Source organism: Camelina sativa, chromosome 11, assembly GCF_030686135.1.
Source record: "Camelina sativa cultivar CO46 ecotype springtype chromosome 11, ASM3068613v1".
Taxonomy (NCBI): Eukaryota; Viridiplantae; Streptophyta; class Magnoliopsida; order Brassicales; family Brassicaceae; genus Camelina; species Camelina sativa.
In genome coordinates this window covers 40,458,378-40,481,079 of record NC_141890.1, presented here as the reverse complement: position 1 = coordinate 40,481,079, position 22,702 = coordinate 40,458,378, and the positions used below count along the sequence as shown (strand labels likewise).

Below are 22,702 nucleotides of genomic sequence, written 5' to 3'. Positions count from 1 at the left end.
TCTACCTTGTCCTTTGCATGGTGTCTACTTTTGGAACTTCTTCTCCGACTCCGATGTCCACATGTTATATTATACAGCAGTCCATTATTTGCTATATTGGTTATTAAATCCATGTTAAAGGAGATCCTTGCATCACCAACTTACGTAAAAACACGTTTACAACAGAAATGATAGAAAACGTTTCAAGTTTGTTACAATGCCACATTTTAAGCTCATTGCAAAGAGCCTCCCAACAATAATAATACATCAATAAGCTCCTAATAAGCCTCTCTAATATATCCACACGCCTCTTCTGTGTATACAAATGTAGTGTATCTCTTTGTGATCATTATTTCTTTGTTGATAACTAATAAACTCTCCCAATTTGTTCATATAGGCAAGTCATCTCTTGCCCTCCCAACTTAATACCTGATGAACAAGCTTCTCTGGTAGCTCCTTATTCGCCTGCAAAAGCGGGATACAGATTCAGGACTTTAATCACATTACTGGAAAACTTTATAAGAGATGAAACATATTTGATAACTCACTTGGAAGTGCCTCATGTGAAGTATTGGCTCACACCCAACATCTGCAATGAGTTTTCCTTGAGGAGTTTGTTTTTTGAATCGCTCTGCTATGAATCCCCCGAATATGTTTTCCACATCAGGTAGATTGTGGCAAACTTTCAAGAGTGAGCTAAGCGAGTTCATCTGCATTATCACACAAAGCTTTGTATTTAGTGGAGTAAAGAGATTCATCTAGCGATCTATATCGAACAAGTTGATGATAAAGCAAGAACTGACCTTCATATATGGACATGATGCACATCCACCATGAATAGAGCAGCCTTCACCGCCTGCTACTCCCGGTACAACCGGTAATGCCACATCACCAACTTTATTGGAGTTTGAACTATCTGAAGAAGTTTTTGTCATCGACTCTGATGATACAGGAAACACTACTTCAACCTTCACTTTTGAATTAGCAGAAGAACGTAGCAAACTCCTGATCACCGCGACAATAGAAGTTACCATTCCTGACTCTGTTCCAAGAACAAACTGTAGGTGGTCATCCACATTCCGGTCCACTGCTTCTTGAACCTTCTGCTTGATGAAGTCCAGTATGTTTTTTGTGGATCCAACAACACCCATGTCTCTTTTCTTTGCTTCCATTGCTAGTGAAAACATTTCACCTGGAACCTCGAGGTGCGCAGTAAGAAAGGCGTCACAGTACATGTACTTTAATCTCTCCACTACCTCGTGACCGAAAAGATGATGTACAATACATGTTCCTTCCTGAAACACAATCATATAAGCAAAAACTTCTTCTGACACTAGAGTTGTGCCACAAACAACAAAAGCCAAAAATTACCTGGAAATAGTGAAGACGCGGCAGCAATGATTTAATGGTTTTTAAGCTGTGCTTAGGGTGAATCTTGGCGATTTCTTCATCAGTCATCAATGTCATCTGCTGGAATAGCTTTACAATATTGGCTCCCATGTAAGAATCAGGACCATACCAAACATTTAACTCCGGCATTTGAGCAAACGCCTAATGGCATGAGACAGAGAAAGAGTTTAGAACATCAAGAATGAAGCAAAAGAAGAAAAAAAGTGAGAGAAAGCAAGAAACAAGACCTGCAGAATCGTCTGTACAACATTAGATGAAGTGCAAGTAATGGTAGGTACAAGCTCATGCGCAAAAGCTTTTGTCTCCAGAGATGTATTGATATAAACAACATGCAATGAAGGCGGAGAAAGAGAAGCAGCTTCAAGATAATTCAAGTAAGCAGGAGCAGAAGCAGCATCAGCCAGTGAACAACCAATGGTCTCATCAGACATCCTGTATACACCAACCTACAAATCCGGAAAAAAAAATATGTAAAAAGGCTCACAATCACGAAACTAAATAATAGAGATTTAAAGAAGATTCTCTAACCTCTCCAAACCCAGCTTGATCTAGGATAGCACGGACATTTTCAGACATGAAATCAACACCAAGGACTGTTACAAACTGACATCCAGCTTTAGCCATGGAGACAGCTGAATCTGCCATGACAAGAGAATCAGATATAGAGATATGTGGCCAATGCTTTTGAGCAGCAGTCAAAACCCCTTGTACTTCTGGATCCATATAGAAATGAGCAACCACTCCTATCTTCTTTTCTTTCAACACATTGACAAGTTCTTGAACCCTTGACTCCTCCGGAAACAAATATTTCGCCTGCAAGTAAAAACAGAAGCCAAACAACAAATCTTAACAGCAAAACTCAACTAGATACAAAGAAGGCTTCTTTGTTCATCCTCAAACTCTTAATACTTCAAATACAGAGAATAACACAGAGACAGAATCTCACCTGAGCTTCAGCAAAGCTACCTTTAGCTTCAACCCCATCAGCCGTTAACACCAATGAAGGAAATGGCTCAAAGGATGGAACTTTACCTTCCCTCTCCGCTACTAACCGTCGAGTCTTCTTCTGCATACTGACCAGAACATTGTGCCACGTGTTCACCCTCGATCTCTCCACACCCAACAATCCAACATTGAGCTCAGCCAAATCCTCAGTCTTCAACTCCATCACTTCTTCAGGGGAAGCCTCATCAAGAACTTGAATCAGACACGAACACATCCCTTTGGACACATCCGAATCACTCTCCGCCCAAAACCTCATCTTCCCATCTGAACCCAACTCAGCGTCTAGCCAAACACGAGCCGTGCAGCCCATGACTCGGTTTGATTCAGTCCGGGATGACTCGGGCATCGGAGGAATAAGACTCCCGTAATGAAGAACCCATTTAAGCCGATCTATTGGCTCTGTACAAGATTTGAATTCCTTAACTAACCTCTGGAGCGTCTTAGGCACAACCTCTGTGGTCTGTGACGAAGAAGCAATAGCTGAGATTGAGAAAGGTGACGCATTTACGTCTTTTGAGGATGACTTAAGACATTTAAAGGATCTAAAGAGAGGAGTAGTGTTGTGAATTCTTCTCTGAGACCCAAAATTCAGATGGGTTGTTCTGAAATTGGGAGAAGCGTTAGGGTTCAGAGAGATGAGGGAAGAAGATGTAGGTGCAAGGGAGAGAGCTAACGCCATAGTAAATGAATCTTTAGACGATGAAGAAGATGAGAAGAAGTAGGAGAGGAGACGATGATGGTGGGGAACTTAATGCTCAATGCAAAATGCAACTAGTGTTCCACCTTTGAAAAAGCTTATATTAATGCAACATATGAAACTTTCCAATATAAATTTATTTCTTAAAATATGCAAAAGTTTGGTGGTGTGTGAGAAATGTTTTTTGGCTATTGGGATTTTGAAAGTCATATATTCTAATAGTATTTTTCTACATTTTTTTTTTTTTAAATTGGTCCTATAGAATAATATGAAACTTTTCTTTTGACAAAAAAAAAAAAAAAAAAAAAAAAAAAAAAAGAGAATCTATTATGGTTCTGTTGATTTTAGTTTCTTTCTAGTTATTTTTTATTTGCCTGATCGGGAAATCATCGTTGATGGAGGCACTGCCGCACTGGTACAGAAAGGCTGACTCTACTATTACCTTAAAAAATCAAAGTAATTATTATTACATGTCGCATTTTTTGTTAACTTTGGTATGAAAGTTTTGCTTTGTTATTAGTTACCAAATAAAGAACGACATCTTCAAAACTTTTGTATCCAATTCCAATCCATTTTTGGCTTTCTAATAATCCTTCTTTAAGCATGTAAAACAGTTAACAAGGAATATTAGATAAGTAGATAAAAAGATAAATCGAGAAATCTAACCTTTTTTGGAGAAACCTTTTTTTTTGGGGGGGGGGGGGACAAATCTTTTTTGGAGTTTTTGGGTGGAGTCTTTTTTTTTATATATATATATGAATTAACTGCATCATCAAGAAGACGTACCCAACTTGTTTAACTATATATAAAAAAATATATATATATATATATATATAAAAAAACCCTTAGAAAAGTAAAGGTGTACAACTTGTGTAACCCAATTGGTGTGTTTTTTTGTTATGCATCATATGAAATTGTGGTCCAAGTTCAACGAGAGGACGGTCGACACATATTAAACGTGAAACTGTGGTCCAACGACGGTCGACACACATTAATAAAGGCCTAAATAGGATTAGGGAAAAGAGTTTTCACTACTTTCTGGGCTTGGGCCGTTTAAAACGACTCAAAACGATAACTTTGTCTAGAATTTGATTTTCCCACAGTTTAATAGGTCAGTATCGTCCACTTACTTTTGGTTTTCTATAAGAATCTTCTAGATTCACTCACAAATGTGATAATCAGGAGTTTAGTTGATCTATGTTCCAAAACAAATAACAATGTGCGAGGTACGGACAGCACGTACATGCCTGATTGATTTCAAAAACTATTTTTAGTATAAGGTTTGTAACATATTATGTACAAATAGAGTTATTTATATTTATAGATATAATTATTTGTTATATCATTTACGGTTCAAATTTATATTAGTTTGATTTCATTCAGTTTGTGATTTTTGAAATAATAAAGGTTTCAGCATAAAATTAAGATTCACAAAACAACATACCCGAAAATCTAACGTTTGTCGAATTAGTGATTAATAAGAATTGTATAAAACTTGTAAATTATGAAACGGATAAAACCATCAAAAAGATTATAACTTCTCGAAAACGAATGACCTAAATTCTTAAGCGGGTCAAACCCGTCCCGGTATCCATACTCCATAAGGGGTATAATATTTTTTTATCTAAAAATCGTCCTTCGAAATCTTTAAAAAATAATATTAAAATATATATATATATATATATATATATATATCAGATTTTATATTTTTAATATGTTAATTTTGAAATTAAGGAATCTTTAATATATGTTAGTCTATATCAGAAATTTTCTATATGAAAAACTGAAAATTAGGATTTACATGAGTTTAAATATTTTATAGTTTAAAATAAATTTAAAATGCCGTCAAATTGTTTTTAAAGATTTTTCAATATCTGTTATTCAAAATTAATTTCAATGTTTTTAAACAATAATAAGTAATATTATTTATATTTTTGAAAAATATGATTTAAATAAATATTTTTAACATCTCCTGTTATAATTTTTTAATTATATTTTAATACATATATAGGTTTTGAAAATAATTTTAAAAACATTTAAGGGATAATATTTATTAACATTTGAATAATATTTACCAATTTTAACATTTATAGGAATAAAATATTATGTATAGAAATAATTTGAATAGCAATGGCAGTTTTATGTAATATTATAGAATATTAAAGGCAAATAATAAATTGAGCATAGAGTTTCCTGACGATGACACATCAGCTTTTTTTCAAGAATGCTTCTCTTTTAATGCTTCTCTTAGGTTGGAGTGACATAGGAAGTGGCGTGGAATTGCAACTATTATACTAAATTGAACATGTAATATTGTGGCCTATGAAACAACTAAGTAATTTGTAGTTTCCAACCCTTTGTTTGTTGCTAAACCGAATCTCATGTTTTTAAAGTAGGCTTTCACACAAAGTGGATAAAAATATATCATAATAAAAATATTTTGTTTGTGATGCAATTAATATTATATGTATATATATATATATATATATATATATATATTAAATTTGGTGATTCGAATTTTATTTAAGACTTTGGATATTCAGAATAGCAATTATTTTGATAACGTTCACATATTTGCGGATAAATGATTTTTTTTTTTGATTTTTTTTAAAACTTGAATTTGTGATTTTTTTGAAAGAATTAAATTCATCTTTGCCAAGTACAACAAAATCATCTCAAAGGTAAATCATATAACAATGTATGTGATGAAAACACCTTTCTTCATTAAAATCCAGATCATTTCTCGAGTCTGGTTAATTGGAGTCATTATCATGCTATTCATCTAGAATTACATATTAGAGTTGTTTGCCAAAAAGAAAAAAAGAAAAAAAAACACATATTAGAGTTATGATTCTAGATTTTCCAACAACAAAAATATTATGGATATTTTTTCATACACTTGATTATATACAATTAAACATGAATAATGATAACTTGTTGAATGACTAACATTTTTTTATATAGGTGTTCTTTGCACATGTTTTAGAGCAACAAAAACAAAAAAACAAATATCACAAAAATCACATAGAAAGGGATTTAAAGAGTGAAGCTGAAGACCAGTGTAATATACATATATATTACTATTTGCTTTGTTTAGAGTAATCATATATACAATAAATTTAGGATCTTATTCTTATCTTTTGAAAATATTATCTTTCTTTTCATTGGTTTAATCATTATTATATTTCAAAAAAATAGAGAATGATAACGATTGGAAACTGATCTTAAGGACAATTCACAATTTACCCAACTCAACTTATTGGGTCACGTCGCCACATATTCTCAGTTATGATATATTTTTTGTTTCATTTATATCTTGATATTTTTAATAAGATAAGGTTTGCAAAACCAATTTGGCAGTTTCTTCCTTTTTGATTGTCCAAAAGATATATAGCATGATTAAGAAAAGATAAAAATATAGTATAATGTTTGTTTTTAGCTGACCATAAAAAGGTACTACCTCCGTACAGAGAACTTAACCATGTGAACGTGGCTTGTTTGGCTCCATGTCTCTTGGGAATGGGTTCCACCACCACTTCTAAAGGATGAGAAAGTCAATGTATCGTTACTGATAATAGTATAATACTAATAAACTACACAATAATGATTTCGTCATTCGATCGGCTAGTATGTAATTTTGTAATAACCAGCACAGCTTATTGATAAGCCCTATTGATTATGACATGACCTTTTGGTTTCCCCAACAAGTGGCTCAATTTGGTGGATGATGAGAGGAGACGGTGGGCAACAACTCTTGCAGAGAACCAATTTACATATTTTAATCAGACAGCGTAACAATGACTTTTGCATGAACGAAATATTAAACGATAGCCATATATTTACATTTTCGCCTCATTGTACGTATGCATTTGTGCGTTAATATATTATAATCATACACACATTAACTGACGTCAGTGCATCTATCATATTTTATTACAATTGTCTTTATTAATCTTCACTATGTGTCGACATATTTGACATTTTAAGTAACCCCAAACTAGATTTTAATGGTGATCAGGATCGCTGTCAGCAGTTCATCATGCTTATCACTTTTCAAATTTAATAAGCATATCAAATTTTCAGGTTTAGACGACAAACATTAATTGTTTCATTCCATCTCTTTCCAACTTTGCAAGAAGTTTTTTTTTTTGCTTTTGTTAAAGTGCAAAAAGAGAAGTCATATATTGGTATCTTAAAAATTATAAATATTTTTACATAATAGTTCTCCATCTACAAAATTACTCTCTGTTTTACATGGATTAATGTTTCAATAGTTTAACACATATTAAAAAAAAGTTAAGCTTTTTATTTTAAAACTAATTTATAATTATTTTATGGTAAAAAGAGAAAACATAATTTACTAAATATTATGTCATTTGGAACAAAATACTAGTAAAAATATCATTTTAGTTTTTTAATCTAGAAAATCAATATTTTAGAGACAAAAAAATATTTTCTTAAACATGAATCTATGTGAGACAGAGGGAGTATTACTAATAGTTATGAATTTTCTTACAAAGTAATAGCTGAATTATATTTGTGGTCTTTTGAATAAGATTTACATAAAACTTTCAAATTCGAAACTTTGTGAAACAAATGTGTAAGAATATATATCAAAAAGTATATAAGAATACAGAAATCACACAACGCATCACCACCGTAGGATTAGTTTTGCTCCGTATGAATGGCGTAATGGTACAAACACATGAAAAAAAAAAAAAAAAAAAAAACATAAGGAAGAAGTAAGCAACAAGACAAAAAGCAACTGGTAAACAAGAAAGTTCAAAGTCAACGCTTTTTTTTAGGGGTTCAACGTCACAAACACGCAAAGTAAACAGACTCATTTGCTTTGCTCTATCTTGGCCTTCCTCTTCTCGTTGACAAAGAAGACGAGCAAAGCCAAAACGGAGAAGACACTGAAGCAGACGGACGCAATATCTAGGGACTTGTGGCGACCACTGATAGCCTGAACGCTGAAGAGGCTGGTCGTCTTGGCTTCGTTCGTGCTTTGTCCAAAGGCAACTTCATGGTCGTGTTCATCAACCGCGTAGGCACGAACGAAGTAGGTTCCGGTGGGGATGTCACGCTCAAGGATCCAGTCAATAGATTGAGTGGTTTTGTCATAAGGCCTGGCCACGATCTTGTGTGGGCAGGTCTTGTCTTTGAAGAGCTCGTCATGGGTCTTGCGCCATGGTCGGTCAACTTGGCTAGGTGGAGCGTAGCATAGCTTTACTTTAATGGTTTTAAATTCAGCCTCCTTTTTAGACCCCGTCGAGCTTAGCTTCCATGTAATGCTTATCTTGTCTATTCCGGCATCCAAAACTAAAAACCACCACATATCCAATATTGATCAGCCTTGATGTATATCAATATTCTTATAAATTAATATCAGGTTATATCATTACTATTCACTTATTTCTAAGTAATTACAACTAACGTTTTCAACATTTATGATCATGAATGTCTTTTAAGAGAATTATACTTACCGACACCAGCTCCTTCTCGGCTTGGTTTAGTGGTGACCTCAAGTGAACCTTTCTCAAGCTCGGAGAAGAGCCTTTCTTTTTCTGCCCCATGGCTGGATTGGATCAGTGAGCATATGAGAAGTGAAGCGAAGAGGATCTTTTGGATCGCCATGGGTATCCTTGAATCTGAATACCAAAGATATTAAGGCTTATGAAGAAAAGAGGAATATGCCTCTGTGTTTTGCTGACTTTTATGTTTGATAAGAAAAGTGGGGTGCACATTTATGTCTTTATATAGTGATTTATGGTAATATCCTTGGATCAATATATCTTGGGGTTAGCATAAACAATTAATAAGGACAAAGTCAACGGTTTGGTCTGAGATTACCCTTTGGAAGACTTGGGAAGATTGTGTTCCCTCTCTGGCACAAGTGTCTGTGTTGTCTTCGTCCAGCTGAGATGGCTCCTAAACATGCCAAAGGATGAGATATGAGTTTTAGTTTTATAATTTAGCAACTGAATAATTCAGTTTCAGATTCCAAACAATTAAATATTCCTTGACACATCGCTATAAGATACTCTACATATTCTAATTGTATCCGCTTTTTTTCTATGAATCCTTCAGAAAATATACTAATCGTTTAGAGAATGATTTTTTCTTTTTAGAAATAATGTATGGAATGAGCAAGACACTTCGGTTCAATTGAACCTTCTTTTTGTGACTAATAGCTTTTACACCTCTATAATTCTGAATCATAGGTGTGTAATATATATATCATAGTGTGGATTTTTCAACTACCAAAACCAATAAGCATATGTGGATAATGTTTTGCCGGAACTACCTGTTAGATGATAACAAATTATTTAATATTCCAGTCTTCCAGACATACTCCAGGCAGCATGCATGTCCTACGTCCGTATATGGTAGTGAAAGGCTCTTAAAGCTGCAATACTATATCTATGCTCACCTTTTGCATTCTTTCGTACGACGGAGGAACATGCCCATTTCTGTAAGGCAAAGCGCACGCTCCTCTGACCAAAAGGATATCAGCTAAAAGTCAAATGAGATTACACCAAAACAATCACATCACATCTCATCATCTAAAAGCACTATTTAGTTTACATCTTAGCCTACGATCCGATCCGTTTGGAGTCTGGACAACACAAAAAATCTAGTCTTGAGAGAGCATCGTAGGGAAGGTGAAAATATATACCAAAAAAACGCGCAAACATGATCAATATGTAAAAGAAAACCTCAAATATGTCTAATTTAAGCCATTTTTCTTTTAAGTTTAATAAAAAAAAAAAAAGAAACAAAGTTTGTATTGACTGAGTGCCAATTTAGATACAAAAGTCAACTCCAGTGATCTATTAATCTGACATTACTATGTTTCTTTACTTCTCGATTTCACACCCCAATATCCCATATAATTCACACAGAAGCCTAATTCAGTCATCAAGAACTTTGACCATCAGCTAAGCCTGCCGACCATGCTCATCGACTTGTCTCAGTGTTTCTTTAGCCAATAAGTTGCGACAAAAAATATGATACTCAATTATCCAAAATCCTTGACGGCTCACTTTCATTACTCATTTGTTTTTTTGTTTTTTTGATAATTTGTTTACATTACTTATTTGTTTTAGCCTCAATTAAATTAGCTTTTCTTATAGTTTTAGTTCGCTTTCTTGGCATTTACCAATTTCGTTTTAGATTTGGTTTACATGACTAAATGATTTTAATTAGTTTCAAATTTATCTTTTCCCAAAATCCTTTAATAATTTCACGGAAACATGTTTAACACCCAATCAAATTGAATTAAAAAAAAATTCATATCCAGTTGAATTGGTTTTTAATCATCATATTTCACCTCCCATCTTGTTTGATTTTTGTTTTTTTTCAAAAAATTAAATCATTGCTTAAATATAATTAAGATATTTTAAATTAATCAAAAAGAAAAGAGAACTATAAAATCTCGCAAACGGATTAGATGGATGTTAGGACGACACAATATTCAAGAGTTGATTCATCAAAACATGCAAAATATCTTTAATTTGACACATGGAATGTTAATAGGACGACATGTTTCATTTTAACTCCCTCAAATGTGCATTTTCATCTATATAAAATAATAATTGAAAAACTGTAATTAATCTGCCCATATATTTTGTAAATGTAACGCAATTGCATAATTCTCAACGCACATACTGTATTTGCAATTGAATTTTTATACAAAACAATCACAGTTATAATGTAAATTGCCCATTTATATAGTAGTATTTATTAAAAGTAGATTAACATATATATATGTAATTAAAGAAAAGATGAGACCTTACCAAAAAAAATTAAAGAAAAGATGAGAAGCCCCTTAAATTTATATAAGAGCATTTCTAATGGTTTTTCCTATTTTTTCCTCTATAATAGAGGACCTCTAGATCCATCTCTGTTTTTGATTTATTTGTTTAAAATATGAATGTAGAAGAAACTTATTTAATTATCTATGCTTTATTTAGACTGAGAATCTAGTGAACCACGCAAGTGAAGCAGAAGAAGGAAACACTTATGAACTTCAGAAACAGGTTGGTTTTTGTAGTTTGAGTTGTGTATTATTTCATTCTTGTTTTTTGTTACCTCAATTCAGTTCTGCATTGGTAGATATTTGAACTACGACAAGAAGTGGAAATGCAACGCAAGAGGAGTCTCGAAGTGGAAACTCGAGCTGAAATCGCGGATAAGAAAGTTGCGGAACTTAGCTCAAAGCTTGGAAATGTAAGAAACATTGTGTCTTTGAGTTTTGGTGTATATATCCAAAAGTTTACTACATTTTTTTTTGCCTTGTGTTCAGATCGATGGGAAGTGGCTCTTGTCTAAGTTTGGTCTAGTCCCAAATAAAACTTTGGTAATTCTAAAACAAGGTGCATGACATCGATACAATCTTAGTGATTAATCTTTATAAGACCCTCTTTTTCTAATGGTTTCAGGCATATATTATGACTCTATGGAATCAACATCTTAGCCAAACTCTTCAAAAGGTTAATGTTGGACTCAGAATTTACCCTGGAAGTTTTTGGTTTCCGTTAAAAGAGAAACTCTTTGTGCTTTATTCTTATTAACTTTTGAATTCACAGAAATGGATTCCAAGCATCAAAGATGCGTATGTGACAATAACCATTTATCTCGAGCCAAACGTTCAATACTTAACCGATAAGTCCATCAAGTTGTTCCATACGTGTAAGCAGGCTCTGACCCTACATCTCATCCAAGCATTCGACATTTCATACGACTATCTTGAGGTTAATATGTTTCCATCTTTATTCTCTTTTGAAATTACATGAAACATTGTTGTGACCATTGTCTTATTTTTCTAGGTAAGCCGAGTTATGACCATAGGGAAACCACACTTGGAGAAAGTACAAGTTACCTTGGAGGCATATATCGAAAACGCAAGACATGGCTTCGAGAAGTGGGTTAACTCGACCAAAATCTTTGGGATGACAAAATAAGGCAGGGAGCACTCATCAGCGGGAGTTTTTTTTTGTATGTCAAAGACTGAGGGGGCAAATTAATTTTCATTGCAATTTTCTTTTTATTACAACTCAAGCATGTGTCTGCTATGGTCTTTAATCACAAATTTCTAAAACATAAATCATCTTTATATGATCTTTTACTTAGTAATATCATTTGATTTAGAAAAAATGAACACCAATCAAGTAAGAGATTGCTTACCAAAAAGAAAATAGAGAACTAACTTATAGCCTTTTAGAATAAATTGATATAAATTGTGCCATAATATATTAAGGATTAAAAATTATAACCTTTTAGTAGTAAAAAATCACATATAGACATGAAAAGCATTACCAAAGTGTGCACTTTCCTCTTATAGATTCTCACGCCAAAGCTTGGAGAATGTTACATTTTCTGCCAAAACCATAAAACTTTGTTTTCCTAAATTATGGAACTATGATTTCTGCAAAAACTGTGGCATTTTTTATGTTTTTTGCAACTTTGCATTATTACAAACGTTATATTTTTTTTGCAACTTTGCATTATGTGTTGTGGTATTTCCCTAAACAATATACACTGGCAACAAAAATTTGAGGCCATGACCAGAATATATGTGTTGAGTTATGCATACTTCCAACAATAAAATAAAGATATATCAAAAAATTTATTAGATCAAGTGATCAATGTTAAATTTAGGCTTATCTTGGGCTTCAAACTAAAAACCAATTGACAATTAGTGAATTTATCCTAATCCTTTATATATTAATGATAGTTTCTTCAAACTTTTGATGTGGGACTTAGATTGTATCCCAACAATCTCCCCTTTAAACCAAGGACCACATGTAGTTTGTGAATGTGGTAATGATCAGATCTGATGAATGAGATGGTGGTAACGAACTGACGATCATGAGTTAATCTAATGAAAATGATGAGATCAGATGAACCAGATGGTGGTGGCGATAATGAGATCAAATGCTTAAATTTGGTGTAAATTTAATGATAAGATTTATTTTTTTTATTCGATTAATGTTTGTATTTAAAATCATTGGGTTCACTAACTCTCTTTAGTGTTTAGATTTCTTCATAAAGCAAAATAGATTGAATCCATCAGATCGAAGATGGTGTTGGTGGCATAATAGTTTTGTGTTTGCCAGGCCAAGGAGTTGATGTTTAAGTGACAAAGATGGAGTTGATGGAAGACAATGGTGAGAAGAAAAAAATAGATAAATACAAAAGAATAAGTATAATTAATACAAGTACAAACTTTCTTATTCACAGAACTTGAAGCCTCTTTTAGATACTTTTACTTCACTTCTACTTAAAAGTGTTTGGGATAGGGAAGATGTTATTACATCAATAATTTGAGTGATGTTTACCAATAACATGAGTTATTAACACATGGAACCATGTTCGACAATTCACCCAAACCTTTGTCGACATTGCTCTATCCATCACTTTTTCATGCATGGAGTTTAGCTGGTAAATTATGCGGGGACGGAAGTGTGTTACTATGGGTATTATTTGTCGCTATATGGTGGAGCAGTATATGTACGTGACACATCTAGAGTTAGTCAATTTCTATAATTTATTCGCCGATGGAAGATTCGAAGCCGCACACACGTCTAGGATTACCTTTGTAAAGATTTATATTGCTAAAAGCCTAAAATTATGGGAAAATGTTTTAGATGCTTTATAAGTTTATCCTAATTAGGTTGGTTTTTTTTTTTAAATAACTTTGGAAATATCACAATATTTCATTTTGAGACCCTTTGGTAGTAACTAATAATCATAATTGCTATGCGTCAAATATATATATTACTATACGCAAAAAACACACATGAATAACAATTGAGGAAGCGGTTTCCCACATGACTAAAGAGAGACCAAAAAGGACCTTAAGAAATTCAAGGCTTAACTTAAAATATTGTGAAATAGTAATGACAGTGGATGGACAAAGAAAACCCAACATCTAGTTGATTGATCACATTTTTATTACTTATGGACAATTGAAGAGAATACACTAGCTAAGTTCTTGTTCCTAGGCAGGCTATATATATATATATATATATATATGAGAGTAAAATTTGTACAAATCTTGTCATGTAACAATGAGTATATGTGATTACAAATATCATAGTGAATTAACTGAAGTGTGTGATTATAATATTTTTGTTAAACTATCATCATTTCAAAGTGAAATTCTAGCGATGAGTAATTCAAGTCCACTTTTACAATTTTAATATATATTATTGTATTTTTTTTTTTAAGAAAATACACATAAAATTATATTATGTATTATTTTTGATTTTGTATAATTGATTTGCATTTTTTTTTTGAAATGAAAGATAAAGTTACAAAAAAATATAATTTGATGGTCGTATAATTGATTTGCATTTTGTTTTTAATTTGCTTCATAGTCTGTCTGAATTTGACCTACCCTTAGTTGGGAATTTGGGATTATTAGTTGTTCATGGTAGCTTGCTAAACTTACTTTCAATGAATTTGAACTACACTTAGTTGGGAATTTGGGATTATTAGTTGTTCATGGTAGCTTGCTAAACTTACTTTCCATTGATTTGCTTAACAAATTAGGGTCTGAAAACTTCGGTGATAAAAAAGATGAACAAGTCTCCGAGGAAAGAAAGCAGTGCTGATTATATTATGAAGCACACGACACATGCTTTGGCAAAGCCACATAACATTCACTTGTTTTGGTAGCATTTGAGATATCAAACTTTGGTTTACCGTTTCAAAAGTTGATATCTTGTGATACCAATTGATGAAAAACATCAAAACAATTAAAAAGAAGTGGAAAATGAAGAGTTGACTAATTTAATCCTCTAGTCTTGATAAGAGAGGGAGATAGAAAAATATAAAAGGGTACATTGATTTAACAGAACTGCAAACTTTCTTATTCAGGAGCCTCTTTAAGATAACTTTTTCTTTACTTTCTAATTCATTACAATTACATAACTATTTTATTTATATAAATGAACTTTTTGCTAAATTCATATAGAGTTTATATGGGATGGGGGAAGACGTTGTTATTACATCAATAAATTTGAGTGATCTCGTCTACCAAATCTTTGGTCCTAAACCACTCTCTCTGTAACAGAAACGTTAATAACATTGATTGAAGCAGAAAAACAAACCTTTTCGTTTGTCTTCGCTTTTGGCCTTTGGAGTTTCCCCACATTCATCAAGCTTAGCCATCAAAGAGCTAGTTCCAGGAGAATCCGGTGGCAGTAGTGTGTTCTTCGAAGCAAGAATCCGTTGTGGAATTGCGGATATCGGAGATCCAACCTTAGAGAGATAGTTAAGTAGCAACTCAATGATATGTGTGAAGTTGGGCCGAGCATTAGGATCCTCATTCCAACATGATGTTACAATGTCCCCCAACTCCTCTGGTAAGCTCTCCGCGCTTGGTCTCACATTCTGTAGAAGGCATATATGTCAAAACAAAGAGAGTAATGTTTAGCTAAAAGAAGCAAAACAAGAGAGTGTTACACACTTTAAAGGCTGCTGCATATGCAGCTTGGAGATTCGACATTCCCTCAAACGGCAATTTATTGTGTAAAAGCTCCCAGAGAACGATTGCAAAGCTATAAGCGTCGACTTTGTGGTTGTAATGCTTCTTCTCTCCCAACCGAAGTGTTACTGTGCTGTACAACTGTAATATTCCACCAAGATTGTCTTTTAAGTCGTCGAAGAGAAGCAAACAAAATTAAAAAGATCTGTCTATAGTAAAGAACCTCAGGTGCCATCCATCGGTATGTTCCCGTCTCAGCAGTCATCATCTCAGTCAATGACTCTTCTCTTGCTAATCCAAAGTCTGCTAGTTTTACTGTTTTGTGGTCTGCAGTTAAAAGCAAGTTCTCTGCAAAACAGAACAAAAGATCCTCCTTTAACACCATCTTCTGAAAGTAAAGTCTCCACCAACACTTAAAGATTTAAATCTAATCCTAACCAGAAGAATATTAAAAGAACTTGAAGCGTGTGTGGTGTCAGACAATTAAAAAAGAAAGAAAGATTCTTTGTGATTGAGATCTGATGAGCATGTGGTTTCCATGAAACAAGGTGTTGTTTTGCAAATATTTTAAGCAGATCATTAAAGAGAAAAAGAATGGTATATTGCTTACCAGGTTTGAGATCACGGTGAATGATCCCATGGGAATGCAAGCATTCCATACCACGAGCAATATCAAGCGCAAAACCGATAGCCACACGGGTCTCCAAACAGGCTGGTCTCAAGTTTAACAGATATTTACGCAGTGTACCGCCTTGAAGAAGTTCAGTAACTATCACCGTTACAGGCTCCTTGCAAGCACCAATGAACTGTGATTCAGAGAACAAATGACTCATGTTAAACCATTACTGATAAAAACAATAAGCAAAAAAACAAAAACAGTAGCCATAGATCTCAAAAGAAGAAAACAGAACCTTGACTAAATTCTTGTGTTGGACTCGTGAGAGCATTTCTACTTCTCTTAGGAATCTTGAATCCCTCTTTGCAATCTCTTCTGGTGTTTCTCCTCTGTGAACTATCTTTATAGCAACTGTCTGATTCTTGTATCTGTTTACAGATCGTACCAACCAAAAAACAGTAGAGATCCATTACTAAAAAAACACAACTTTTGCATAGCCAATTTCAACAATTTAACTAGGCAAATCTAGATAGAATGAGTCTACCAAACAAGCACTCTCTTCATACCCATATAGAAGAAACACTAAACTTCACTTACCCACCAATCAAAATCCAAACTTTTCATCAGCTGAGCTAAGAGTGAAACTAAATCAAATCCAGAAAATGAGAAAGAAGAAGAAGAAGAAGAAAGGAGCTTACTTTCCCTCATAGACTTTGGCATGAGCTCCTTCACCAATCTTTGGTCCAACAAAGAGAAGCTGAGGATCAATTTGCCATTTGTGTTCCATTCTGAATCCAGTTCAAGAATCCATATACACAGATTACTTCAAACCTTAAATCAGGGCACAAAGCAGCCACATTTTTTTTTACTGATCTCTCTCTCTCTCTCTCTCTCTCTCTGTAATCTGAAACACCAAAAAGACTTGTCCTGTTCTTTTTTGGTTTGTCACTTTCTTGATTTGTTGTATCTCTGAAGATTTGAGTTGAGGGCTCAGAAGAGAAGAGATAAGTAAATTAGCTATAACATGGCCTTTGATGAGGCAAAAGCAAGTATCCTCACATGTCCGTGAATTAAGCACAAGTCTTAGAGAGAGAAGAAGGCGACACCAGGCAAGCTCTCCCCCAACTAATAATATATATATATATAATTATATATAAGTGTTTTTTTACATATAATATATTAATAAATTGAGAAAACTCAATGGATAAGAGAAGAATTTTTACAAAAGAACGATAGGAGCAGAGCAAGAATCAGTTGTGGATCTGTGTTAGTAGAACAACACTGAATCGCTTTGGTTTATTGGCTTTTGTAATAAAGTACTTGAGGGGGATTTCACTTGTTGAGTTTTGGAGTTTTGTCTAGTTTATCTTTGTTGGTGGCAGCACCAGAGCCATTGTCTTGATGTGGTGAGAGTGAGAGTTATGAATATGGAGTGGTGAGTATAATAATGAATGGTAACAATTAGTGTTGTTTCTAAAAATATCATCTAGAGCGGTATTTTTGGAAATATTTAACCTCTGCTATCTTTCTTTCCAAACATTTCAAATTCCAAATACTAATTACTAAATATATTTACTTACAAAAATTATATATATCATCCAAACATTTTTTTTAAGTTATATTAAATGCATTATATTTTTAAGTTAAAAAATAAAACATTATCAGCATATTGAATTCATTTTAACACCAAACAATTCTTTCATATATTATAAAATTTTAAATGAAACCACAGATATATACATATGCTTAAACTTATGAATTAAGTAAATGCTACTTTATTTGTATAATAAACTCTTTAAAGTATTCAAAATTTAATTTATCAGTTTATACATATATATATATATATATATATATAATACTAAGGTTGTGTTATTATATCATTTTCAATTTAAAACATTTTAACACACCTACCAAATTTAGTTTTAATATCTCAAAATTTAGCCAACGTTCACAAATTGGCTAATTCTGTACGTTAATTGAGTGGTGGTGATTGACTTTATGTATAGATTAAACTCTCATCGGTAGTATTGTATAATTGTATAATATAAACTGCATAATATAAATTTGCATAATGAATTATATAATGAAATTATTTAAATATTTATGTTTATTGGATAAATGACAGTTTTTTCGTGTTTCATATTTATGACTTTGTTTTTTTTTATAAATGAATATTGACAGTCATTTTACTCTTGTAGACCAATAAACAGAAAAATAAGGCTAAAAAATATGTTTGTCTCTCGTGACGATTTTTTGGGTGATGATCGATTTTTAAATTGTCCCTTACCTTTTCCGATTTAGAGTTTTTTTTCCGACAAACTCTAACAATTTCTATGAGTTTGGCGGTTTTTGTCTATTACAATTATATGTTGATAGTTTCTATTTTCCGACTTTTACAATTGATAATCGTCAGAAAAAATCGTCATGGATCCTTAATTATAATCGATCATGGTGTGTTTAATCCTTACAAATTCCTGTTTCTCTATTCTGACAGTCTCCATAGAACAAACATGAGTGCTAACATAAGGAAAACACTTTAGAATCTTGATTTGGGAATCAGTGATGCTCCAATTTCCCTCCCACCAGAAATTATGTGGTCAAGCCGCAAAAGTGAATCGTTACTCTCTAATAGTCTCTGTATTTAATCCAAAAGAGCAACACGTTCGCGCTATCATGGGCAAAATGCCAAAAATTTTGGGGTTTCATGGAGTCCTGCCGTGGGAGAGTTCTAGGGATTGGTAAAGTTATATTCATCTTCAAATATGAGAAAACCCTCAATTTGGTGTTCCGCCGTGGTCCATGGACTTTTAACGATTGGATGTTCACAGTCCACCGTTGGTATCCAAACATCATTGAGGAGACAATGAAGTTCATACCCTTATAGATTCAAGTAAGGGGTATCCTAGTTCAGTATTTAACGATTGCAATGGTGAACTACATTGGCGAGAAACTTTGTCTTGTTATTATAGTGGAATTTAATGAGAATGCAAATCTTGTTGAATTTGTGAGAATCTGTATCAATTGGAGTATCGACATGCTTCTTTTCTTTCACAGGAATTTCCAATTTGCTGATAGTGAACTCTCAACTTCCGCTATCAACGACTCAGGAATTTCTGCTCTTAATATGGATCTTTGTCACATGATTCGAAAGAATGTCCCTTCACCTTTGAGGATCCACCAAATGACGACGATCCACAGAAAGAAGATGGTGATGGTGGTGAAGATCCTGATGAATTTGACCACAATAAGCAAGAGAATCCAGAGGCCTATGTCCCTGAACCCATCACCATGCAGGACTTTACTCCAGACAGACAAATACCATGTCTGCAATTCTCACCGCGAACAGAGAATTCATCATCATGGAATTCTCAGATGATTCTTCTCTCCTAAGTGTTTTTGAAGATACAGAACTTACTGCAGAGAGACTCCACTACCTCTTAATGAAGTTTGGAAAATGAAAGAATCTTGAGAATCAGGGGGAAGATAATATTGGCAATCAATTCTGGTTTAGGATATAACAAACGGAAGAAGGATTCGTTGGAACTCTACTACCAACAATGTGAAGCAGAAGAAGATCTGACTGTCCTGAGTCAGATATGTAAGAAGGGCAGAATGGAGTCAGAAGGATCTGTCATGAGAGTCGTCTCTTGGAGCGTTTATGTAATATATTAAAACCACATGTTTTTTTCTTGTGTGAAACTTTGAATGTTTGTTCTGTTGTTTGTGATTTTGCTGAACCCCCCCCCCCCATGGCCGGAGTGGTGGTTTGGCAATGATGTGGTCAAACAATGTAACGTTATCCATACTGTATCAAGATGAACGTATAATTGATGTCCATATCAATTTTAATAATATTACCTTATGTATTTCTGGTGTGTATGAAAATCCAAACCAAAGCCAACGACACTTGTTTTGGGAATACTTAGAGAATTTGGGTACATCTAGAACTGGTCTTTAGATGCTTTCAGGGGATTTTAATGAGATAATTAGTAATTCAGAGAAGATAGGAGGACCTAGAGAGAAGAATGGACTTTTAGAAAGTTTAGACACATGATCTCCGTTTGTGATATGGTTGATCTGAAAGCTAAAGGGGATAGATTTTTTTGGGTGGGTGAGAGAAGAAATTATATTGTTAAATGCTTTTTGGAAAGAGTTATGGTCAACAACGAATGAGCTGCCCTTTTTCCCTTTGCAAAATCTGAATTCCTGGAGTTTAATGGTTCTGACCAAAAACCTATTTTTACTACCATAGCCCCTCCAAGCAAAACTATAATCAAACCTTTCTGTTTTGATAGGAGATTAACTCAAATAGAAAATGTTGAACAGATTGTTACCAGTGGTTGGAACTCTTGTTCTCACAAAGATTATTACTCTATTTGTGATCAAATAAATGCTTGCCATAGAGAAATGGCTAAAGGGAAACACTTTGCAAATCTAAATTCAGTAAAGAGGGAAAATGTGAATAAAAATCATAGAAGTCAAATTCCTCGATTACAAAGAGAACTTAGCAAGGCATACCGTGATGAAGAATACTTCTGGCAAATAAAAAGCAGAAATAAATGGTTACATCTTAGTGTTCGAAATACAGCCTATTTCCATGCCAACACTAAAACTAGATATGCCGTAAATATGATTTCTAGTATTCAAGATGGAAACAATAAGTTTCATTCTGGTAATCAGGAGATAGGTGATCATGCTGAGTCATATTTCTCTGATATTTATACTTCGAGCAGAGTTCTAGTGTCTCTAATCGACTTTGGCGACGTCCCTTTTGCGGTATCATAAGAATTAATAATGATCTTACCAGAGACTTTACATCAAAGGAGATATACGATGCCATAGCTACCATTGGGGATGACAGAGCGCCAGGACTAGATGGATTAATGGCTCGTTTTTACAAACACTACTAGGATATAATTGGCACACACATAATCCAAAAAGTGAAAGATTTCTTTGACACTGCATATATGAAATCAGGTATCAATCACACAAACATATGCATGATACCAAAGATAAATAAACCAACTACTATATCTCACGATAGACCGATTGCTCTTTGCAATGTATTATACAAAATAATTTCTAAATGTCTGGTCAATAGACTAAAGAAACACTTGAATGCTATTGTATCAGATACACAAGTAGCCTTTATTCTAAGAAGATTGATAACAGATAATGTTATGATTGCCCATGAAGTAATGCACTCTTTAAAAAACCAAGGCTTATGATAGAGAAGAATGGAATTTCTAGAGGTTACAATGCAATTATTTGGTTTCTCCAAATAATAGATTGATTGGATCATGACGTCAGTTCGATCTGTAAGTTATTCTATCTTAATAAATGGTGCTCCACATGGATTGGTTGTTCTTGAAAGAGGTATACGGAAAGGAGACCCATTCTCCCCATATATTCTTATACTGTCTGCAGATATTATGAGTCGTCTTATTTGAACTCGAGTGGAGTCGGGTGATATACATGAAGTACAAATTGGAAACAGAGTATCCCCTATCACTCACATACAATTTGCAGATGATATTCTCTTTTCTTTTGTCAAGAAAACGCTCAAAATTGCAAGGCGATAAAAGAGGCTTTTGATGTTTATGAATATTATTCTGGGCAGAAGATAAACACTTCAAAATACTTGATAACATTTGGACCACGAGTACCAGGACAACTACAAGATAGATTAAAACTCATCCTAGCAATACTGAATCTTTGTTCTATTTACATAATGCCATAAAACAAAATCTTTCAAATTAACGCCTACTCCTCCCCTAGAGCCATGGCCAACCTTGAACCAAATGCAGTTTTTCCACTAACAGATCTTATATCTTCCAAGGGTAATTATAGATTTTGGGACTCTGTTAAACTTACAGCTGGTATCAGAAATGAAGATCACAATTACATTATTAATACCTATCTTTCTCGTATTTTTTCTCCGTATAAACTTATTTGGCATTAATCAAAGACAGGAGAGTATTCTGGGTATTGGTTTTCAATGCACAATCTAAATCGGCCCATTAATCTACCATTAGGCACCCATGGATCTATTGGCTTGAAGAATAAAATCTGGAAGCTTAATATTATGCCTAAGATCAAGCATTTTCGCTGGAGATTATTATCACAATCAATACCCACTATTACCTGCCTCAATACTCGTGGAATGAATTTAGACCCGGTCTGTCTGCGATGCTTCCAAGCTGATGAAACTCTTGAACATCTTTTCTTTTTATGTTCATATGCCGAATCAATATGGCAAATTTCAGAGATACCAATACAATTATTGTATTCATTAACATTTGACTGTGAATCTTTCATTGAGGCTGTCTTTGCAATACAAAATGATAAAGATTTACCTTCACAAACAAAGTGCATCCTTTTTGGCTTCTATGACATATATGGAAGACAAGAAATAATTTCATCTTCAATGAGATTACTGAAAATCCAACAAACATTGTTATCCGTGCTCAATCAGATGTTCGTGAATGGGAACGTACTG

At 33.6% G+C, this 22,702-nt stretch overlaps 3 protein-coding genes and 1 pseudogene across 3 annotated transcripts; 1 reads left to right on the top strand and 3 right to left on the bottom strand.

Moving 5' to 3' along the window:
• Positions 1–140: 140 nt before the first annotated feature.
• LOC104725529 (quinolinate synthase, chloroplastic) lies at positions 141–3,410 on the bottom strand. Its single transcript, XM_010444198.3, has 7 exons — positions 2,336–3,410; positions 1,918–2,202; positions 1,617–1,835; positions 1,351–1,530; positions 783–1,274; positions 528–689; positions 141–444 (listed from the first exon to the last, which is right to left on the bottom strand). The coding sequence occupies exons 1-7, from the start codon at positions 3,071–3,073 to the stop codon at positions 382–384; spliced, it is 2,139 nt and encodes a 712-aa protein (XP_010442500.2). The 5' UTR covers positions 3,074–3,410; the 3' UTR covers positions 141–381.
• Positions 3,411–7,675: 4,265 nt separating this feature from the next.
• Positions 7,676–9,034, bottom strand: LOC104728756 (high-affinity nitrate transporter 3.1). Its single transcript, XM_010447698.2, has 2 exons — positions 8,578–9,034; positions 7,676–8,413 (listed from the first exon to the last, which is right to left on the bottom strand). Exons 1-2 carry the CDS (start codon positions 8,726–8,728, stop codon positions 7,932–7,934), a joined length of 633 nt encoding a protein of 210 aa, XP_010446000.2. The 5' UTR covers positions 8,729–9,034; the 3' UTR covers positions 7,676–7,931.
• Positions 9,035–10,544: 1,510 nt separating this feature from the next.
• On the top strand, positions 10,545–12,057 carry LOC104725528 (uncharacterized; annotated as a pseudogene).
• A 2,890-nt stretch (positions 12,058–14,947) lies between these two features.
• LOC104725527 (serine/threonine-protein kinase STY13) lies at positions 14,948–17,652 on the bottom strand. Its single transcript, XM_010444197.3, has 6 exons — positions 16,902–17,652; positions 16,499–16,631; positions 16,198–16,393; positions 15,811–15,935; positions 15,570–15,728; positions 14,948–15,493 (listed from the first exon to the last, which is right to left on the bottom strand). Exons 1-6 carry the CDS (start codon positions 16,988–16,990, stop codon positions 15,179–15,181), a joined length of 1,017 nt encoding a protein of 338 aa, XP_010442499.1. The 5' UTR covers positions 16,991–17,652; the 3' UTR covers positions 14,948–15,178.
• Positions 17,653–22,702: the final 5,050 nt, after the last annotated feature.

Bases quoted from the DNA above. Each gene is read 5' to 3' on its own strand.
- LOC104725529 (XM_010444198.3), bottom strand. From the start codon at position 3,073: ATGGCGTTAGCTCTCTCCCTTGCACCTACATCTTCTTCCCTCATCTCT. The intron at 2,203-2,335 runs GTGAGATTCTGT...TTTTACTTGCAG, and splicing joins GTAGCTTTGCTGAAGCTCAG to GCGAAATATTTGTTTCCGGA. The intron at 1,531-1,616 runs GTCTTGTTTCTT...TCATGCCATTAG, and splicing joins TTGTACAGACGATTCTGCAG to GCGTTTGCTCAAATGCCGGA.
- LOC104728756 (XM_010447698.2), bottom strand. From the start codon at position 8,728: ATGGCGATCCAAAAGATCCTCTTCGCTTCACTTCTCATATGCTCACTG. The intron at 8,414-8,577 runs GTAAGTATAATT...GGTGGTTTTTAG, and splicing joins CCGAGAAGGAGCTGGTGTCG to TTTTGGATGCCGGAATAGAC.
- LOC104725527 (XM_010444197.3), bottom strand. From the start codon at position 16,990: ATGGAACACAAATGGCAAATTGATCCTCAGCTTCTCTTTGTTGGACCA. The intron at 16,394-16,498 runs GTTCTGTTTTCT...TCTGAATCACAG, and splicing joins AACACAAGAATTTAGTCAAG to TTCATTGGTGCTTGCAAGGA. The intron at 15,936-16,197 runs GTAAGCAATATA...TCTGTTTTGCAG, and splicing joins TCACCGTGATCTCAAACCTG to AGAACTTGCTTTTAACTGCA.